Below are 21256 nucleotides of genomic sequence, written 5' to 3' on the forward strand. Positions count from 1 at the left end.
GTCTAATGAGGAAAGCAACCAAACTGAAGGCCCCTGCGAAACCCCCACACTTCCTTTCCTCTCACAAGGCATCCTTAAGGCAGGGATTTATCCAATGAGATAACTGTTGCATAACGGCTCCCCGGTGGAAAATGAGCACGAAGAACCCGCAGAGGTGTTTTTGGAAGGTGTGTCAAGAGGATTCTGAGAAATGGCACTAACAGCATCAGTCCTACAGTACAGCCCTGATCGTTTTTGTTAGGCGAGTAGCATGAATGAGTCCCTTTACGATTGGCCAGAGCAAAGTGCCAATGTCAATTAGGACTCTTGTTCTGCAGCACCTCATTCACAGCGCTCAGTGTTTCAGAGCAAACCACAAGGTCCTCATGACACTGGAGGCAGAGAGTGTCAAATGAAGACACCGCATTATGTAAACACACATACTGGTGCTGCAGCCCTGGTGGGTGGGTGGGTGGGGGGGGGTCAGCGATCCACCATGACTATTTTCAGGGGCTGCTTCCAAGAAAATGAGCCGTTTGAAAAGCGACTGTGAGGAGCTCCTCTGTCTCCCTTCCCCAGATAGGAATCGGTGATCAAACAGAGGCCAGCGAAATTATTTATGAGGGAGCAGTCAGAGGTAAAAAGCCTCTTCAGCCCATCGCCTCTTTCAAAACCGATTTTATGAAAAGCACAGACTTTGATTTCCTCCAGATCTTTGATGTGTGGCCCTTTCTTTAAAGTGATGCAAGGATGGGAAAAAGAGCGCTCTGATATTCACTGCAAATAGCTTTTTTTAGAACCCCTCCTTTCCTGGGTTTATTACATCAAACAAACGGTTTGAAAAAATTGTCTGTGATCCGAATAATATCAGTCACTCATAAACAAAGATCAACAGACCACATGGAAGTCATACAGAGTAAGCCACCATCAATTCTTTGGGGCATTTTTGGTATTTTCTGTAAAAGACAATTTATCTCATTTTCATATATCAATACTCTCCTGGACAGGATAAAGAGTGTGCTTGCTTCATAGTAATCACTTGGAGAAGCTTGACTTACACTGCAGAAACAGGAATGGTGTACAGAATTCTGTACAGATTCATTGCAAATGCAAGGGAAATGATTTCAGTTAATCTGCTTAGTAGAGGTGCACTCAATACTGAGCTGATTCAGAGGGCCTGCATATGAGTTATTCGATGGGAAACTGAGCTTCATTGTTCTTCAGGAGGAATGGCTTGCGGTCTTGGCGGCCAATCCATGGATTGAATCAGGTGCACTTTCATTTTATTACTTTTTCATCGGCATATTTTTATACTAAAGCTCTCAGCTGATTTGCCCCGGACAAAGTCCTCTTTATGAGGCAGAGAACTGAAAAGAAAATCTCTGCGGAGACAGAATACGAGATCTCTGCAGCTTTACGCAGGACAGGTAAAAAATGTGTGAAGGATGAGTATGCAAGCGAATTTCAGGAGGCGGGGTTTTGAGACAGCTGGAGGAAACTGGCTGCACTTAGCCCTTCCTAAGGCGCCCATTCTGGTGACCAACATGCCCCATGGGTTGGGACCTCAGTGGGGTGCTTAAATCACAACAGACAATTCCATGGTGTCCTGGGCTGCATGGCTCACAGCTCGTAGCAGCTGCGCTTCAGAGCTCATAAAATGGCACAGATTACAAACTGCACAGGCCACCCCCCCTGCCCCCCCGCTCCCGTGAAAACAGCAGCGGGTTTTGGAAAATCTGAAGAGGTCTTTGAAAGGGGCTCAGATGTAGACATTCCTCTCTGAGAGCCCAGAAGCATAAGAAACACTGCAAATCTATCCTTGAATACTGATGTACCTATTCCAGGGGGTTCTGAAGCAAAGGCCAGAAGGTGCACCAATGAAAGAATGTTTTAATGAGATTTGCCATTTCTAAATGAGGAGATATGGTGGAGTGGAGAGGAGGCTGTTTATCACGGACCGTTTTTCTGCATGCTCCCAGTGTACTTTTACAAAAGATGAAATAACTATGTGACACTTCCTACTCTAGCCTTATTTGTAACTAAATACGAAATGCAACAAATTCTCAATGCAGCATAATTGCTAAAAATCCCTTTGCAGCAAGGTTCAAAGCCACAAACTGTTCTTCATTCAGGAAGACATTGCGTACAATTATAGCTTATGTGACAAAAATATTTTGATGTTGACCTGAGAGACAAGCAACCTTGAGCTGCCTCCAGTATTTGCTGGGAAAGATAAGTGACAGAACAAATAGCGAGAGGATACAATCCTACTACTCCCCCTTGCTATGAGCTGCTATCCAGAGCACAGATAATTTTCTGCAAATATCTCCATCACCGAATGCAAAACATCAGGTAGTCTTCTCCATGTACTACAGCCCTACCTGACTTTAAAAAAGTAGACCAATCAGTAAGTAAGTAAACACAGATTTGCACTGTAGCTCTACATGTTTGTTTATGTGTAAACTATGCTATTCATCTTCATCAAGCAACCATTATTTGGCCTTCATATGAATACAGGCTTTCAAAGACAACACCCATTGTGCTTTGGCACCATGCCCTGAAGAGTCCTCCCGCCCCATATAAAGAGTCCACACTGTTGTGTTTTGGTCTGGTCCATTGTTGTACTTGATGTTCGTGCCCATCTGTAGGCAGGGCTCAAGATAAATGACAGCCTGACAGATAAGCCTTCAGGGATGAAGTGAAGAAAAAAGCAGGTTCCCGCAGCGAGCACAGCTATGAGAAGCACACCTGTGAGACACAACTGCGTGAGGCACGACTATGAGAGACGTAAGTGTAAAGCCTGAATCTGCGTCGAATCGACGGCGTACCGCCGCAGAGCCCTCTGCATCATGCACCCATCCCCACATTACATTCGCTTTGTCCAAATTATTTTTTTAATGTGTACCAAATTATTTATATATTTATCAGTTCTCAGTAACTGCAGGCTTTGTATGTACCAATCTTGCTAGCTTCTTTACAATAGTAAGGCCCCCTTTACTACAACTCAAGGAGAGGTCGACTTGCATGAGTGTGGGAAAAACAGAACTGAACTGTAACTGTAAAACACCTCTATAAGATAATAACACAGATCCACTGTCTCCCTCCACATAATCTGATGCAAAATAGCTGCAGCCACAGAGCATATTAATCACAATGGAGAAACTGCTATACCTCACATTCCCAACAGGCAAAGAATGCTATTGCTCATCTATTCCCGGGTAACTGACCAGCGCGAGTTTAAAATTAGCCCAGGCAAATGTCCTCATGTCACATGCACCTCCAGAAATACGGAGATCTTCATTACACTTTTTCTGTTCCTGCAGGATGTATTCTTAGCCCCCGCGAGCGGCGTATGGGCTTACAGCGAGGCCGCAGAGCAGCACTGGAAATATTTGGCCCAGAAGCCGCATGCCACGGTTACATAAGCCTCGCTGATGGTAAAGGCCCTGCACAATGCACTGCTGGTGACAGCAGCCTGCCCAGCTGGAGGGGCAATGGTATTTCATAGGCCTGCAAGCAAGCAGGCCCAGGGGAGCCAGTGTTAGCACCGGTGGTGAAAACATGGATCACCTCGCGGGGAGTCCACGGACCCCAAGCGATCCCATCCTCCTCGGCATGTTGAAACATGCCACCGTTGGCCACGTTAGCTTATGTTCAAGGGGAGTTCTCAGTGACCGGATGGTTATGGTTCGGTGACAGGAACGGTTATGTCACGCACAACAGACCTGCACTTCCCACTGCTGTCTTTACACAGACCAAATGCTGCAGAATGCTGCTATCAATAGGATCGATAAGATACACTGTTGTTACTCCGTCTGAATTGTCAGCTGGAACCAGCTGTGCCGGACGTGCATTGTGGACGGATAATGCCTAACGCAATTTCCAACCAATTTTGATAAAAACACACAAGCACCTTTTATTTGCTGAAAGATGTTTAAGAATGCATAAAAAATGAAAAGGCTTGACACCTGCTGTTCACTGAACTTCTAAATTACTGACCACTGCATGAGTCATGTTTTAATAGAATGATTTGTAGTGGCATCGTAAAAGGGTTCTGGTTCTAACAGTAATTAGGTAAGTGTATGCAGCACATGTGAGAGACTCGGTGCTCAGGCTGTGCTGACTCTTGAACCACACTGTTCTGTTAATGCTGCATGCTAGCTCTGGGCAGCACCTGCATGGTATTAAGCATTCAGGGCTGTGGGATGTGCAATGTCCTGAGTCTGCAGCAGTGGATGTGTTCACTGCAGGACCCCATCATGGGATCTGCGCAGTCGGTCTGGAACATTGTGCTATCACCCCGTAAAACCAGTGTGAATGCTGGTGTTTGCGTCACACTTAGCCGTCTTTATAAGTACGCGATAACAGCTTTTTGAGGGGCTCCACAAGTTTGACCGTGCTTGATGAACACAATCTGCTCTGTTAGCCCACACAAGACTTGCTGGGTTATTAGACATTGCAGCATTGTGCTGCTGCAGCTGAACTAGATCTTAAGTTGTCACCCTAATGAAAGTGTACTGTTTCACCGCAGTGATCACCAGCACTCAGGAAAATTAACAGAAGATAGTGGCCAGCACACACCGCTTGGCTGTCCCTCGTTGGGTGCAAGGTGGGTCTCTGAGGGTCCACCAGAGAAACCGGCTGTCAGACAGACTGTGCTTCTTCAACAAAGAGGTTGACAACCTGAGGGAAGAAGCACTGCTTTCACGGTACACAGGAAAATATGACCGCTTTAAGTGAGGCCTCTGAGACACATAGGGCAGGGGGTGAACAGCTGACCTGAAAAGCAGGTGGGAGCTACAGAAGTTCACTTTCAGTTCAGCTGACACACTAAAATTGCAAAGCTGTCTGGCCTGTCCTGACAGGCACTGCGAAGGCTTGCAGTGAAGGAGGCCGTAACCTCTTGCAGAGAGGAGAGGCTGAAATGCCCAGGAGCCAATGCCTGCCAGCCCTGCGCTGATCCCTGAGTGCCAGTGCAGACAACACTGTAAACACACGCACTGGAGGGAGGCCCACAAGCTCAGAGCACCGTCCCGTGTACTTCAAGGCGAGTCTGACGTCTCTGTTGACCGATGGAGTGGAAAAAAGCAGGTGATAGTTGATTTAGTAGGAAAACTGCCAGCCCTTATCTCCTCATCGACCTTGGAGTCTTTGCCACCTAGCAGGCCCCTTTCCTTGGCGACGGACTGAGTGCTTCCCATGAATATGTCCAGTAGGAAAAGCCTGAGGAATAAGAGAGCCTCTGGATGTTCTCTTTACCTCAGGGGAAGACAGATCCATCATCCCTACCCTGTCTACTGCCTGTGGACACATGGTTCTGTTTGCAGTTAAGTAAACAGTTGTGGAAGGGGAAGGGGAATGGGAGGGAAGTGGCTCTTCTACTTTATTGCTCTGCTGTACAATAGACTAAAACCAGGAATCATTGGGCTGGAATGTGTCTGAATGCATCACAAGAGTTTCTGTGCTGTCTCTTCTATCAGAAGCTAATGTGGAGGGGAATTTCAGGCCTGTTTTACACTGACACTGTACATCTACTGGCTGTGTGATCACCTGTAAGATCCACTGATACTCAATCACAGTCTCTTTTTTCAGGCGATGTGTAGTGTAGTGATGTCGAAGGCAAGTGAAACATAGCAACAACAACACAGAAATGTGTCGTGAACGTTGTGTTTGTGGGGTACATCAGACCCCTATCAACAGCCTTAGACTAAATGTAGCAAGGACAATGGACTTGCAGCTCACTGCCAGAGGTAAGATGAAAGACAAGCTGAAAAGCCACGACATTGATCATGTTCCATCCAAAAAGGCAGAACAATGAAACAAGGAAGAAAATACAGATGAATTATTAATTCACTCATTTGCTTATCAATCGAACTCATGGGTACAAAGCAATACAAAAGCAAGCTAAGTAGTCTAACCGGTGCTCAAAGCTCGTAGATCCATTCACTTCGTACAGAGTCCCTTTCGTAGTGGGACAGACATCCATTCAGAGATATAAAGCAAGGCAATTCATGATTCTGTCAAATTTAAGGATGCTAACAACAACAGTGACAATGAAGCCCTGTACAGGTAATGATTCTGCCTCACCACTTTACTGGTGACCATTCCTGGTCAGGGACAGGCCAGGGTCCCGAGGATTCTAAAGATGCCTTTCATCCAGCATCTCACTGACACATAGAACACCAGACAACTGAAGTTCAGCTCACACCAGGCAATCAAAACCTGAACTGTAAATATGTCCAGCAACCTGTGGATCTACAGCAGACAGTTCTGGATTATGCCGTGTGTACAGGGTGCACCGTTGTCCCTGTAAAAACGGTGGAGAATGTCTTTCTAAACTGCTCCCTGTCTCATAAAGCTTCTCCCCTCTTGTCTCCCTTGCACAGCTGTTCCCTAGTAAATGTTTAATTAGCGGCCTTCCTGGAAGCAGAGGGGGCTGCAGTGTGAGTGCAGCAGATAGCCCCTCTCTCCTGCTCTTCAGAGCAAATAACGACAGTCCACAGTAGTACGGATACAATGTGTGCAGGAACAGGGAAGTGGCTGTGCTGTTATGGCAGTAATCCTAGCCCCTTATCTCTCCTTTACTCCTGACTCACTTCATCACTCGTCTGATCTCCCAGGCATCTGAAACCTTGTTGATGATGACCACAGTGGCACGCGAGACAACCTGACTGACCCCAGATCAGTTTGTCTATATGCTACAGGGAAGCATCACCGGGAAGATGAGATCCCAGCCAGGTCAGAGAGGGGGAAATGACTATGGTAACATCAGAGGTGCTAGAGCTGGTGCTTGAAAGTTTGTGTGCAACAAAAGGGAGCATGACAAGCTGAAGGGAAACAGGTGTAGTTCGTATTTACATTCAGCTCCATTTCAGCTGCTCTTCTGTTACAGTGGGAAGCTGGGGGTGGACATGCCGAAAGTGAGAGCATTTGTGAGCATTCACATGCCATTGGAGCAGTGAAAACACAGCCAGTGAGTTTGGCGCTCTCTGGCATGTCCACAGACCTCAAACTCTTCACTTGCTCTGCCTCCTCTGTGTTTATGGTCCAGGGGCCGTGAACTCGCGAGTGGCGAACTTCCCAGAGTAACTCATAGCTTCCTATAGCTGTCCTCAAAACACAGAAGAGCCAAACAAGTACGAACACAAAGTGCTGATGGATGAGGGGGAGGTTTTCATGCGACCCGGTGACCTGGTGTGTATGAGCAGCCTGTGGCGCTTTCTCTTTCACTTCTCTCTCAGTACACATGCAAAAATTAGACAGAACAACCTGACTAGAGTTGAAGGATGTGGTCCATGTAAAACAAACATTGGAAGGGTAACCACAGCACGACACCACACCTGCAGTGCGACCGTGTCCTGAGGGAATGCAGATGAATAGGCTTTATGGCAACACTTAGCCGGGTGGCCTGTGGACCTTCGCCGGTCAAGTCTCCATTGCCAACCAGCTGACTGCTGCAGAGAACTTAGAGACGGGGCCGTCAGCATAGCAGAAAGCGGATGACTCAGAGATTTACTCAGTCAGCCGATTCAGTGAGCGAATGACACCGCAGTGGGTTTAGACAGGTAATGTCACTGCCATCTGACACTTCTTTCTCCTCACAACTTCTTTGCATTAGTCGACCCCTGATTTCAACAGAATCCAGCTTTTTTCCCCCGCCCCACTACTAAAAAGCAGGATGACAAAGTTCTTAACCTTTGTGAAACCACCAATAAAAATGGTATTGCAAGTGTATTCCTGTGCAGTCTCATAAAGCACAAACATATCAGATAAATAATCTCAGGCTGAAATAGCCTCCAGATCTGGCAGACAAAGACATAATTAAATCTGAAGTCTAAGGTCCTTTTCACTACAGCTTCACACTCCAATACTGGACCATGATCCGGCACTCAAAGCACAGCACCTGCTACTAGCAACAGCAGCAGAGTCCTCCCAGAAAGTCATGACTTACACTCCCAATACCCTTGTCAATTGGCTGTGCACCCTGACTGATGAAAAGATAAGATAAACATTTTGCATACAAGGTTAGTATAGGTAACTTATTGAACTTTCCATCTACTGACTTCTACTACTCTATATTTTCAAGGCATACTATTACTGCCCATTACTTCTGTCTTTTTTCTGCCCCACATCAGACCATATAGCCCCTAAATGAAGGCCAGCATGCAAATATTGGATTTAAATTTCTTCTGACAGATCCATTAAACTTTACTTTTACTCTAAAATCATCTGGAAGCAGTTTGGTGCCCTCTTGTCCTCACATCTTCTTTCCCATACATAAACAGCAAGATCCAAATGGGCAAATCCTGTGGTGGAAGCAGTCTGGGTTCCTGTTCCAACCCTTATGCTATATTCCATCTCATTTATCAATTGATTTATACCAATAAGTTGATTTATTTAAATAGGGAACCAACACTTCGTAAATATACATTCAAATGATGAAGGAGAACTGTGGAACTAAGAAAAGTAGGAACAGTACGGAGGTAGGGTATAATTTAGCGTTTTCACTACCCACACAGCTACATTATCATTAAAAGACTATTGTAGGGATACGGTGCTCTGCATATCTGAACCGGTTTATCTAGTGTTATCCATACAAACAAGGTGCTGACCCAGTCAGCACAGAACAGTCAAAAAGAAAAAAGTAGGATGTTCAGCACTGTCAAACATCCATTGTTGGCTTGTGGTTATTTTACAAGTGTAATGTTACACAGCTTTGCAGGAACACTGCTGTTACTAGCTGTTTTAAGTATATTAGATGATACAACAAAGAATCCCCGCCATTTCCCAATAAACTTACAGTTGTCTCTTACTGCCAAATGTTTCAGATTATGCTTGTTGCCCATGTCAAAGACATCTTTTACAGTGTGTTTTATGCCCAGAAAATCCCCTGAATGTATTCCGCACTTCCAGCTAACTGCAGCCTTTCCTCTCCCTTAAATACCCCTCCAGACGTACATTCACTTGCAAAGTATCCCCCATGGTAGACAACGCCCCTTTCCACCCCTCGAACTCGATACAAGAGGAGATGGAGTGGGCATGCTATATGCATGTTGCGGCTTTATGTTCCGACACCGGAAAAATGTTGTTGGCTCACGGTGGACAGAGCGATCCGTCACATGCTTTGCGAGCCGTCTGCCAAGTGCTCCTTTTACGCCTCGTCACTGTGGCTGGCGGCATGCGCGGGCGTCTTTAATACAGCTTACAGGCCACCGCGCTGGCCCGGTGTGTGACAGGGCTTACAGCGCAGGAAAGTGTGCTGAGTCTCGCTCAGATCCAGCAGAGCGGCCTGGCCAGACCTGCCGACAACCTAATACGCGGGACGCACAGCGATTAGCCTTAATACGCTTTCACTGACGATCTGCATTTTTGTTCTCTTCATTCAGAAGTATAAAAGTGAAAGCACGCCTGTTAGCTGTTATCTGTTTTTCAGCAAAACAACATATCCACGAGTCCACATTAGAATAAGCTCATTTGGTGTTAGCTCATGGAATGATATGACTTTTTCAATATCTGGCTATTGGTGCCCATTGGCAATGGCAGACATTTATTTCGTTACTGTAAGTTTTAGAGTAATTGCACCATTTAATGATTTCCCAATAAGCTCTGTACCCTGTACACTATATGTTTGTGTTTTGTCCCTTATGAGAAGTTTCTCTATGTATATGTATAAGGTATACTCTGAAATAAAGAATGCTGTAATTTGAACGTTGAAGAGGCAAGTACCAAAAGAGTTTGAGTTCCAAAAGAAAGCATCAGAAGTGTTTTATTGCTCCCAGAGGGAAGTTCATATGGAAAGGGAAAAGTTCATAAAGAACTCCCTTATTGTGTTGCCCACTCTCTACTTGCTAATTACGCCGTGATTGTCTAGCAGGGTGGTTAAATGTTACCTGGACGTTTTGTTTTGTAGCTGCGCTTGATTGCTTTTTTAATTGCACCCATTCCCCCATGTCCTATCCTGTCTGACGAGAACATCTGACATCAGAGTGGGGTAGTGTTAAGGGGCTGAGCATAGCTGTTGTACCTTTCAGGAAGGTACTTAACCCAAACTTCTTCAGCAAATATCTCGCTGTATATCGCTGTTACATCACTCTGGGTAAGAGGAAAGCAAATGCATGACGTAATGAGTAAAAGACAGGGAGTTTAGAATAACATAAGGATGTGGGGTGAAGGACCTACTGTCCTCCATAGGGCTTCAGATGCATCAGTCACCTCGCTGGCCATGGGGCTCTCCAACATGTGGCATTACTCCAGGTGGGAAACTCATCAAACTTGTACCATGAGTACAAGTATCTGCTCTTTCATCATACACTAATTAAGGGCATAATTCAGCCTGCCTCTGCTGTCTGCTGCCAGCTCTGCTGATGAATGGAAACACTGCCTGATTTAGGGCATGGTGACACTGCTGAAAAACTTTTCAACAAACTCTTCAAACTGCGCTGAATATGGTGCCCCAGCAGCAAAGGGCTACAGGTTGTTATCAGAGATGACGCGTACATGTAATGTGAAGATGAAAGAATGAACCGATAATTCATTATTTACAAGGCACGGTGAGGACGGGTGACAGAGGCCCAGGATATGCACAGGCAGAAGGGAACTACAACTGCTGTAATGACTGGAATGCTGGAGCTCTGTGGTTTGTAGCTGCTGTGTCATATTGTGAATCTGTATTTGAAACAGAAGGCTTCCAGAGCAGGAAGATGTGGGCGGGATCCTAATAAAAGAATATATACTGCACTTAGTGTCAAGCAGACTAAAATGAACTGCCGTAACCTCAGCGAAAAGTGCGGTTGACGCAGCTTGCTGCTATTAAATTGAACTTTAATGAGCTTGATTCAATGACGTGTACAACCCACAGCAAAGTATATAAAAATATTTTCTAAGTCTCTGGGGGCTGAAACGCTGAATCCAAACACTTTATGAATTAATCGCCCGCAGACACAAAATAAGGTCCTATTACATTTCAGTGTAATTTGTAGCAGAGAAAAAAAAATCACAAGCTTTAATGAGCCTTTCACAGGAACTCAGCTGCCCCTCCTGCCCCTTTGCAGGCACTGACAGTATATCAAACCAATAATAAACCCTTTCCACAATGTCACTCAAAGCATTGCTGCTCAGCCCACCAACACCCAGTGCTCCCCTCAATGACGGGTTTAGCACTTAATAACAACTATGCACTGAGGCTGACAATTTTACCTGTGAAATTAAGTGGTTTGAAAGGTCTGTTTCATCTATTGGTAACTGGTCCTCATTATAGGCACTGGGGTTGACTCTCATGACTCTTTCATTCTGAGAATGAAGACTTCCTTCATTCCTGCTGAGAGGTTTCCAGATCAGATCAAGCATAGGACGTTCAAACACAGTTAGTGTGTTGAAAACACATCGTAGCACATCACAGTATCACTCTCTAACAGTGCTCATAGTGGTGTGCTTCCTCAATGGCACAATACTGTTCACACAAAAATATATATTTTAATGTTAAAATATACAAAAAGCTTCGCAACAGCAGATGAATGCTTATATTTTGACAGCTGAACACAACTACTGCAGGGTGCCATTGCAGCAGGAGCCTCAGTTAGGGTCGTTGTAATTATCTTGCACAGCTGGTCCAATAGCAGATGTCTCATAAAGCAGTTTTTCCCTTCGTCTTGTTCAAATAGCATTTAGTTTACTGAACCTTATTTAAACATAACACATTTACCTTGCTTCACAACACTATTAGTAAAGGTACAGGTTATCTCCATTAATTATCTACAGTTTGCTTCCAATGATTATTTATAATTTGGTGTTTATGATCTGCTGCAGGTCGTCTGTGCAATTGGAAAATGTGTTTTTGATTGTGAGTTTATGCTGATCCAGTGAAACATTGTGCTTTCATAGGCCCTTTATTTATTGCCTTTATTCTTTACAAGCACAAATGTGGAACATGAAATCCAGCAAAGTCTACATGCCTCTTTTTGAGAAAACACAAGAGATAACTGTCAAGTAATGTTAACTCCAGACCCCTAATGAATTAAAAGCTCAGCCAAAAATAATTTGAGCTCAGCTGGAACGAATAATGGGATACAATAGGCTGCCAGAACCAGGAGTAAGAAAATACCAAGCTAATATGAAGTTTCTTAACCGTTTGAAAATGACAGACGTACTATTTACTGACCCGCTGAAATAAATAGGCCTAGTGAAAAATGACTCGAGAACTCTTTGAACCTGGTGTCATTTGCACTTGGCGATGGCTTTCATAGTCCATATTCTATTCATTCCGGTCGACCGCACCTTTAGAAATACATCCATCTGGACTCCTACGGACATTGAAATGACAGCGCCAGGTGGCTAAGAGCCTACCTCTCTCTCTATGTGTGTGAATGAAAGACCTGAAAGTTTGTCGAAACAACAACATTTGCTTTCCTGACGACTGCAGTAATGAGCAGTCACCAGGTACACAGACGAACAGGCATGGAGCAGTGTCCCACACAGCATGTACTTGGGAGATAGGACATGTGACCTGTGGCCAGTAGTTCAGAGTCTTATCACACTGAGGATCCAGCAGAAGAACAACACTGGCATAAAATAAAGAATCTAATTCCTCCTTTAGTCTTTCACAGTGATAGGAGGCAAACGACACACCCACAGCATGAAATTATAGGGTGTAAAGAACTGGAGCTTGAGTCTTTCTAATAATGGACACCATAGATTTATTCAATCATATGGATGTCATAACAGTTTATTACGTGGGCTATACTTGAAATTGTTTATTTAAGCCATCTTTGTGGGCACCTATGACAGCGAGAGCACTGATTGGACATACAGGTGATTCCTGGAGTTTCAAATTAGAAACAGAGCAGAGATCGTACTTTTAAAAGGAGGGAATGGACACAACTTGAGCATATTTCCATGTTGTAATGCTGACAATCATCTCAAAATGTGGAAGAGAAATACACACTATACCAACTTGTTTAAAAGCTGTCTGTAACATTTTTATGGTGAGTGACAGTATGTATAAATGTTGTCTAGGGAATCTAAGGATTCTCATTTTTATTTGCCCTATCAGCTTTGTTCCATCAAGTTCAGCTAAATGGGTAATTGTAATTGTTATTGTACGTGTTTGAAATGTGTCCGAAAAGACAAGCCATGCATTAATGAGCCTCACCTGGCTGAATGGAAGCATGTTAAATAGAGGAGTGTGGCTGGAGAACTGGGCTGAGCATCTGGTTTTCTCTGAAAGGCCAGTTCTGGTTTTGTGTTGCAGTTTATAAAAAATACATTACACAATTATTTTTTTTTTTCTATGTAGTGCATTAGCCAGCCGTGCAGAAGATAGGTTGAGGTAATCATACCACAAAAACTAAAATAATCCTCACTAAACATCTACATTTCTGGTTGGACTATGTTTAAAGAGGGTTTGTCAAGGTAGACAAAAGGTACCCTGTACATAAAAGTTGCTGGAAAGGACAAGAATGCCTTGACGGTGGTATACTATATTTCCTACAGTTTCCTCATAGGCTTCTCAGCCGGTGAGGTAACGTTAATATTAGCAGGCAGTGTTTGTTTAAGGTGGAAACAGGTGCCATCACTTGCATAACAAACTAGAGCAAACCATAGATTCATATTTGCAATAGTAATGAGCCAACCCGGGGCAAAGGAGGAAAGGGCTTCTCGCTTCTATTCTTAATATATGACATAAACAACTTATTTAGAGCTTACGAATACATAGCTCTCCAGACCAGTGACAAATCCCACTGATGTGATCCATGACACTCTGTGTCATACATGCTCAGTCTTCCAGTTTAATGTATTAATAGACTCGTGCTGGCTCTGGCAAAACAGAACGCTCAGGATATCCGTATGACAAAACAGTGTAGAGAGCCACCCTCTCTTAAGACAGCAAAGAGAGGAGGTCACGGTGTGTCTGTCTATCTTGATGCACCGCTACAACCGTGATGGTGAAGTCTTCGCCTCTGGCAGCGCTATCGCTAAGCCTATCGCAGGGTCTTCGCAACGCACACGACTTCAAGGAGATACTAAAAGGCCTGATAAGAAACGGCTCTCTCCCCCTGGAGTGCTGGCACCAGCTGACGTCATGTCAACAACAGCGATCTGTCTCTGGACCACTCTGTGCATCACACATACACACACAGCACTGTAAGAAAACACTGAGATGATGTCGTCGGTGATAAGCCGAGTGTGGTCCTTTAGTGTGTCATCCAGGGCAAAGACCTGTTGATACTGGCAACAGCAACATACAGACCCTGGTCACTAAGGCTGTAGGACATTGCACTAAGACTGAGATTACACCCAGTCAGGGTTTAAAAAAGGCGGGTCTACAATGAACATTTTCATTCCAGTTCCAAGACAAGTCAAGTTTTTAAATTCATTTTAACAAGAAATAATATTCCCAGATGACATCTTTGATTTGTAGTGATTCTGCCACCTTACAAATATAAAGAAGCAACTATTTATACTTGGTGTGAGTCTGACAGAGGCCTATACTGCTGAAAGCCCCTATCCATTATCTCCTAAACACACACACACACACACAACAGTCAGCTGAGAGAGTATTAATCTTTACAACAAATGCTAATGAGTAGACAGTTGAGGGTGCAGTGTGGGTGGAGGGGGTTGGAGATTTAGTACATCTAGTTTAGTGTCACAAGCATACTTGACCAACAAGAGCCCCAGTAACCTTGTTCCCCTTTCTGGACATATCAATTAGCCCTGTCCATGCCAGGCCTTAAAATAGTTTATCCAGGAGGAGCAGCATGACATCTCTTGCTAAAAGCAAGCATGCCCAGCAGCTATAAAAGTAATTTTTCTATTTTATATACAAGGCTGTATAGGAGTACGCAATTGTCAGCATCTAATTTTGGTCTCTGGGAAATGTAGAGTTCCTAACCACCCAGCACCAAAGCAATTTTTGTTGACCACCAAGAGCAGCACCCTTGGACATTTAGAAACAAATGGTTTTCCATTTCAATGTAACACAAATGAGTGCTTTTCCACTTGTAAGCACCAGGGATAGACAGCTGGCAGCCTCTGGGGTAAATATGACAATTTACAGTCCTCATAAACTTTATTATTCATCTGATACAGTATACACACTTTGAACCTGAGAGCCGCGGCACAGTGATTGATGAGTTTGTGCTCATTTTGGTTCCAACCTTGAGTTTCAGTATGTCATTGGAAACATACCCTGGTCTATACTCCTGTCTCTTTCTATAAAAAGATGTTGCTGGTGTGCTGTAGCAGACTACACTGTCCACAGATCTTCACTTTTTTTCAGAAATGCATTTTCTACACAGGGCAGTTAGACAAATAAGTACAGGTAATTAGACAAATGGATGCCTTTCATTAAAATTATCTAGTATGCACTGTATGTATTTGAGAAAAGACCACATCACAAACAGTGGGCATCAGTTGTGACTCGTTTGTTATAATAAATTATTTATTATAGTCAACTTATTCATTGTGCTTGTACTTTTTTGCAGTTAATTTCTGCCAGCAAATGTCAATTAGTACACACAGATGTATATGCTTTTTGTTGTACAGACAAAAAATAGAAGTGGGACAAGAGTTTAATTTAAATGCCACTGCTTTTATTCTCCATAATGGATAGCTGAATGAATCATATATCTATTACAAAAGGAGAAGCTGCCTCAAGGAAAGTGATGTTTGCTTCATGAGTTTAAGCTGACATAAAGCCGAGGTCTATTCATGTTTACCTAGAAATTACAGCAGCAGCACAAAGCCCAATGTTGCTAGTAGACAACATCCTGAACATTACCCTCAGTTCCAAAAACTTCATTTCTGTTTTTACTGAGAGGTGCTTACATGCTTACAGTAAATGACTTCTCAGTCATTGTAGCAAATGAGGATTTCTGTCCTCCAGTAGGCTGTAACAAAGAACAGGATGTCGACTGTAATAGAGCATTATCAGGATCTTTGACGGTAAAAGGGCAAAAAGGTTATCATAAAAAGAAATACTGGAATGAATGGGGAAAACATGGTATGAGTGATTGTATAAATGAGTTGAGCATAGAGGGAAGTCTACAGCAAGCTAAAGTCACACGAGGACCTCAACAAAGATGGCATGCAGATAACAAAGGGGGGCATGCAGATCGCTAATGATCAGCCAGACCCTGTAACTTTCCAGTCAAGTGTGAGAGTTCACCTGGGTTCTCACCGGTGAAGGGATTTTTGAAATCCCCTCCCCTTCATGTCTGCTGCTACACCTGTAAAGAGGGAATTCTGTGCTCTCAAATGCTCACAGAATTATATAGCATATCATTAAGCCGCACTTCTAAGATCCAAAGAACACAACAACTGAGCCCTCTTGAAACCTGCAGCACAAAAATGAAAACAGCAGTTGCGAAACAATAATTATAGAGCCTCCTTCACCCATGTCAGGAGCTGCCACATTAGCACAAAGGGCTCTGTATCTCAGTCTCTATTTATCGTGCATTCGGATGACGTTTTGCATTGTACCCAGCGAATGCTATCTCCACACGCGCACTTGTTGCGGAAGTCCAGCTCAGTGAGTGCTCCCTGATCCTCCCCCACCATTTTCTGTGTTAACATTAATGAGAGGATGTGGCCCTCTAAACCAGGTCAGATGGTGCCCCCTACGACATCTCTCCTGTTTTGGTGGAACAGTGGCTCTGCGTCATGCTTTGATTGCCTGTCCAATGCTGCAGTTATACATTCTCTAGAGTCAGACAGGGAAGTCAGCCAGGGCATCAGAGAGGCCCTTGCATATAGAAGAGAATCTCAATCACATGTGGAAAAAAAGCCTCTGTGAAAATGCTTTGTATTCTTGATTTGCAGTGGTCACTTGTTTTATAATTAGTTTGTGAGACTGATAAGGGCAAACTCTTTTCTATCCTGGGAGAACAGTGACTGTGCGCTCCCCTATAGAAATGAACAGTGCGAAAGCTCAGCAGGAATGGATATCAGCTGGAGATGAATGGGAGCAGAGACGTTGAGTGTCCAGAGTTCTGCTAAGGCTGAGTCAGTCTTCGCTGAGATCTCTCCGACGTCAGTCTGCCAAGCAGCAGCGGCAGCCTACCTCAATCTCATTAGCTGTGATTAGGGCCCCGAGCAGCGGAGGTCTCACTCACACAGAGGGGAAACCTTCTACAGCGTCACACACCACCGTTGTCATGGCAGCCCCATCGGGCGTGCTGGTGATTTATCGGGCTAATTAAACTGGGTATTGTGGGTAAAACAGGAGAAAGAAAAGCCTGTGTGCGGATTAGCTCAGTCGCACTCCACAGGCGGTAAAGCAAATATGAAATGGAAAAGGCTGATGGAAAAAACAGGTTCCAGCTAGCGGTGCTGAAGAATTTTTGTCACGGGCATGAAATGAAAAAAGAAAATAATGCAGACTAATAAATTTTCACATGCTGGCTCTCTGAGCAGCAGCGTTATCAAGCAGTGTCATGGAACAGAAGTCAAGGGCCATTGCCATTTGTTTGACCGCACACTGACACGGTGGCACCTGATTGGGGTAGACACCTGTAGATGTTAATGTGGTATCCCACACAAAGCCATCCAGCTTAAAACTCTTAAACCAGCACTACAGCTTCTCCCACCATGGTAAAGATTGAGCACACCAGCCTGGATGATTTAGGGAAGAGCCTCCCAGCTCCCTTTCTCTCACCAGTTAAGAAAATAACTTTGCAGGCTGGGAAGCTATGTGGTAAGTGACATAATCAGAAGCAAGGGCAGGTTCTGAAAAAAATTCAGTTCCCACAGAACCCAGCTTCATCTTTGTTGCCCTGGTGCTACATCACGGAGCAAGGTTTTAGAAAAATGCCTCCTCGGCCCTGCTTCTTCTCCACTGACCAGCTGCCCTGCAAGAGTCAAAGGAGTCTCCAGTTACGCTGCTGGCTTGTCGCCCACAGCTATAATTGACCGTACCCTCTGCAAGCTGTCAGCTGAGGCTCTTGGGAAAAGAAGAGAGGAGGAGACCAAGGAAAAGCCACTTCACTCCATGTGCCACACGCTCCCCTGTGTTTCCGCTCCCCCCACTGACACCTGTCACCTGAAATCTTCAGGTGAGTTACATGAAAATAAACAGCATGTTCATTTTCCCACAGTTTGGTCCCCTCTGACGTCTCTTTAAATATCTCACTTCACTTGAATATGGTTTGTTCTCCGTGTCAAGATGAGAAAGGCAAATTTCAATGGACTCTTAAAACATGATTTAAAAAAGCTGAAAGTTACTTGAACCAACCCCCAAAGTTTCAATGCTGCACTTGAGGGCAGACTGGGGTTAAAAGTACAGCTGAGGGCTGGAGCTGCTGGTTGTTCATGAAAGCAGAGATTAGAGGGGATAAGGCCAAGCAGACAGCCTGCATGCAGCACCCGGGAGCCAGGTCCTGGCACGGGAGCCTAAAACTGCCCATGTCAAGGTCAGCAGTCCACGGCCAACCGAGATGACTACCACTCTGGAGGCCCCAGACACAAAGCCAGCGATGTGGCCGGTATTTGCAGGATACACAGCAACGAAATCACTTTACCAGCACTCTGCACAGACTTTATCAGGCAAAGTGCAATCTGCACCTCGCTGAAACTGAGGAGGAATCTTCAAAGACACTCACACAATATTGGGTTACTGAGACAGACAATGAGTGAACTCCATTTATCTTGCATATAGTTGCTCACACATCACTTGACACCCAAGGTATAGTGCTGAGATAAAGCTGACGAGAACTCCAGCAGATAACACACACAGCGTAGCCGGGCCGGCTCCTGGGAGAGCGGACATGATGGCAGCACCTCTGTGAGGTGTGAGCTTTATTTTTTGTTTTCCTCCCATCCTTCGGTGCTGTTGCAGACCCTGCAGACCACTGTCCTTTTCACCAGGTGCAGCTGCAATGAGACTAGTTGCCGTGGTGATGCAGACAATTACCTTGGAAAAATCAGCAACATTATGTAGGAATTTTCCCCTCCCCTAAATCCATATTCACACACTCGCTCCTGCAATTGAAACCACTGGGGTTAAAAGATAGATAGATGAATAGGTTTTCAATGAAACCAAAAAGAGGAAGGGGGGTGAGCACTGGTCATTATACAAGCCTCAGATAGTTTGTGTTGGAGTTGAACACCCAGATGTGCATTCTTTTCCCCTTGGACACCTCCCACTTAATTATATTGTTTCCATTAATTACACCCTCTTATGAAAATTCTTTGTAAATCTCTTCAGCTAGGGTAGATCACAGACCTCACTGTAACTCCTGTAAGATGACAGTTTTCCCCATATACAGAATCCAGACAAATGTTCACTTATCTGCATTTTGCTTGTTAAAAACACACAAATTTTTGCCCCATCCTTGCCTGAACAAATGTAGATCCAGAGCAGTCTGTGTTGCAAAACATTTTGGGTCTTAATCAGATTACACCACAATTCAGTTAAATGGCCCACATTGTGTTTGGGTTTGATCAACTGAACTCTTTGCAGTTGGCAAATATCTTTGTTTGTGTACTTAATACCGCAAGTTGCCAGAGTGGTTCACATCAGCTGATAAGCTACAATGACCTGTTGATGTCAACAGACATCTGGCGACGTTTATAAAAATGCATTCATCTTGCACTGAGAAAAGTAAAATGAAAAAGTTCGAATATACAAATAGCAACGTTATTATTCTAACATTTTATGAAGTTTGTAAACCAAATAAAATAATTTCCATCCTTAAAGTTTTATATCCGACTTCAAAGATTCTAGAACAGAGTTTGCGAATGCTTAAAGAGAAGGTGGGCAAATGTCTATCAATTATCTGATTTCCAAGTTAACGTATTATACTGTTTGTATAAATCACTTGGAGATTTTTCATTTGCATGACTATATGGGCGTTGTTGTCTTTACCTGGAGTTCGCACCATGCCACCTCCACAGTGGTCTCTGTATCCAGGCCTTTATACACCGTCTTGAAGGACCCTCTCCCGATTTCAATGTTGAATTTGAGGAACCTGCCGTCAGGTGAGGTCGCCACGGCTTTGGTTTCGATTTCATCCTTTTCTTCTTGATCCCATTTGTTTTCAAACGGGGTGCGTGACAAAGTAACCTTTTTGTGAGTGACTTCGTCGGAAGAGTCGGAACTGGCATCCAGTGTATTTTGGCTCCGCTCCCTGGCACCCCAATTACTTATCGAAGGAATGGGGTCTGAATTTTGGGTACCAGGAGGCTCTTTGTTGCTTGGACCCGGGCTAGACACGGGGGATGCAGTCGATGTGTAGTCGGTCTTTTTGTCATCGGTGCTGGACTCCGATAAAATGTTATCAGCGGACCAAGACAGTGTCTTTGAAAGAGTCCCATCGTAAACCTGGGACTCGAGCTCCATGGTGTTTAATTTGTTTAATCTGTAAGAGTTTCTTCTCGAGTTTGCCGAGTGCCTCCGTCGCCGCGGTGGCAGCCTTCCAGACAAGCAAGAATCGTCGTCCAAACCTGCAGGTAGTTTGGGAAAGCTACGTCCAGCAAGGTCAATTTCAGCCTGAGACATGGTGAAGATGGGTATTACCCGATTCTTCTTTAGGGCTGAAATGGTTTGTTTTCCTTTTTAATTTAACTCCGAGTTTATCTAAAACGCGAGAGAAGAAATGGTCCCATACGAGAACATCACGCGTGTCTGACGGTTCTCACTTACAAATGAGTAATCTTGTACAAAATGATTAGCGATACAAAAAGTAAAGTATAAAATAAACTTCCTTTTCTTATAAAATATACAATTGTCGTGGCAAAATAAATTTCTTGTGAGTCGTTATAAAATGATTATATTAATTATAGCGGAGAGAAAAAATACGAATAACGTAAACTGTATTAATTTTTCATTTGAAATTATTTACTTTGAAAAGGCACTAACACATCGATGTAACAAACAGAAGTTTAAAAATTAATGTAGATAAATAAATAACGACTGGCTGACCTGTACGCTCACGGAACGGATCTTTTGAAGGTCGTACTCGGCACATATAAAATAAATACTTGTAAACATCCAGAAACACTTTCCTGCTCCGACAGTGGGAAAAACGATGTATATTCAATCCATGTACTCGTAAACCGTACAGTCTGCTGTGTTCTCGAAGGGTATTGACGTTGTGCTCGGTATCTACACTGTGCAGACGAATCATGCACCGGGTGCACGCTCGCGCGGCTCCTCCTCCTGGAACACCTTTCTAATTGTACGGTCTGAAATGCAGAAGCAACGTTACTTAGAGGTGACCCATAATAGGGTTTTCGATGTTTCTGTCTCTTAATGTCTTTGTGCGAGTGAAAATGACAAAGC

At 44.1% G+C, this 21256-nt stretch overlaps 1 protein-coding gene across 2 annotated transcripts in view; it reads right to left on the minus strand.

Annotated features, from left to right (window-relative positions):
• Positions 1 to 21050, minus strand: part of LOC118794866 (serine/threonine-protein kinase WNK4-like) — a 48339-nt gene extending 27289 nt beyond the window's left edge. For both annotated transcript variants that reach the window (XM_036553156.1, XM_036553155.1), the window contains exon 1: positions 19841 to 21050. In XM_036553156.1, coding sequence (XP_036409049.1) covers positions 19841 to 20473 — 633 coding nt within the window. In that variant the 5' untranslated portion in view covers positions 20474 to 21050. The remainder of the gene's footprint in view (positions 1 to 19840) is intronic.
• Between the last annotated feature and the right edge of the window lie 206 nt (positions 21051 to 21256).

Source organism: Megalops cyprinoides, chromosome 19 (assembly GCF_013368585.1).
Source record: "Megalops cyprinoides isolate fMegCyp1 chromosome 19, fMegCyp1.pri, whole genome shotgun sequence".
In the NCBI taxonomy this organism is placed as follows: domain Eukaryota; kingdom Metazoa; phylum Chordata; class Actinopteri; order Elopiformes; family Megalopidae; genus Megalops; species Megalops cyprinoides.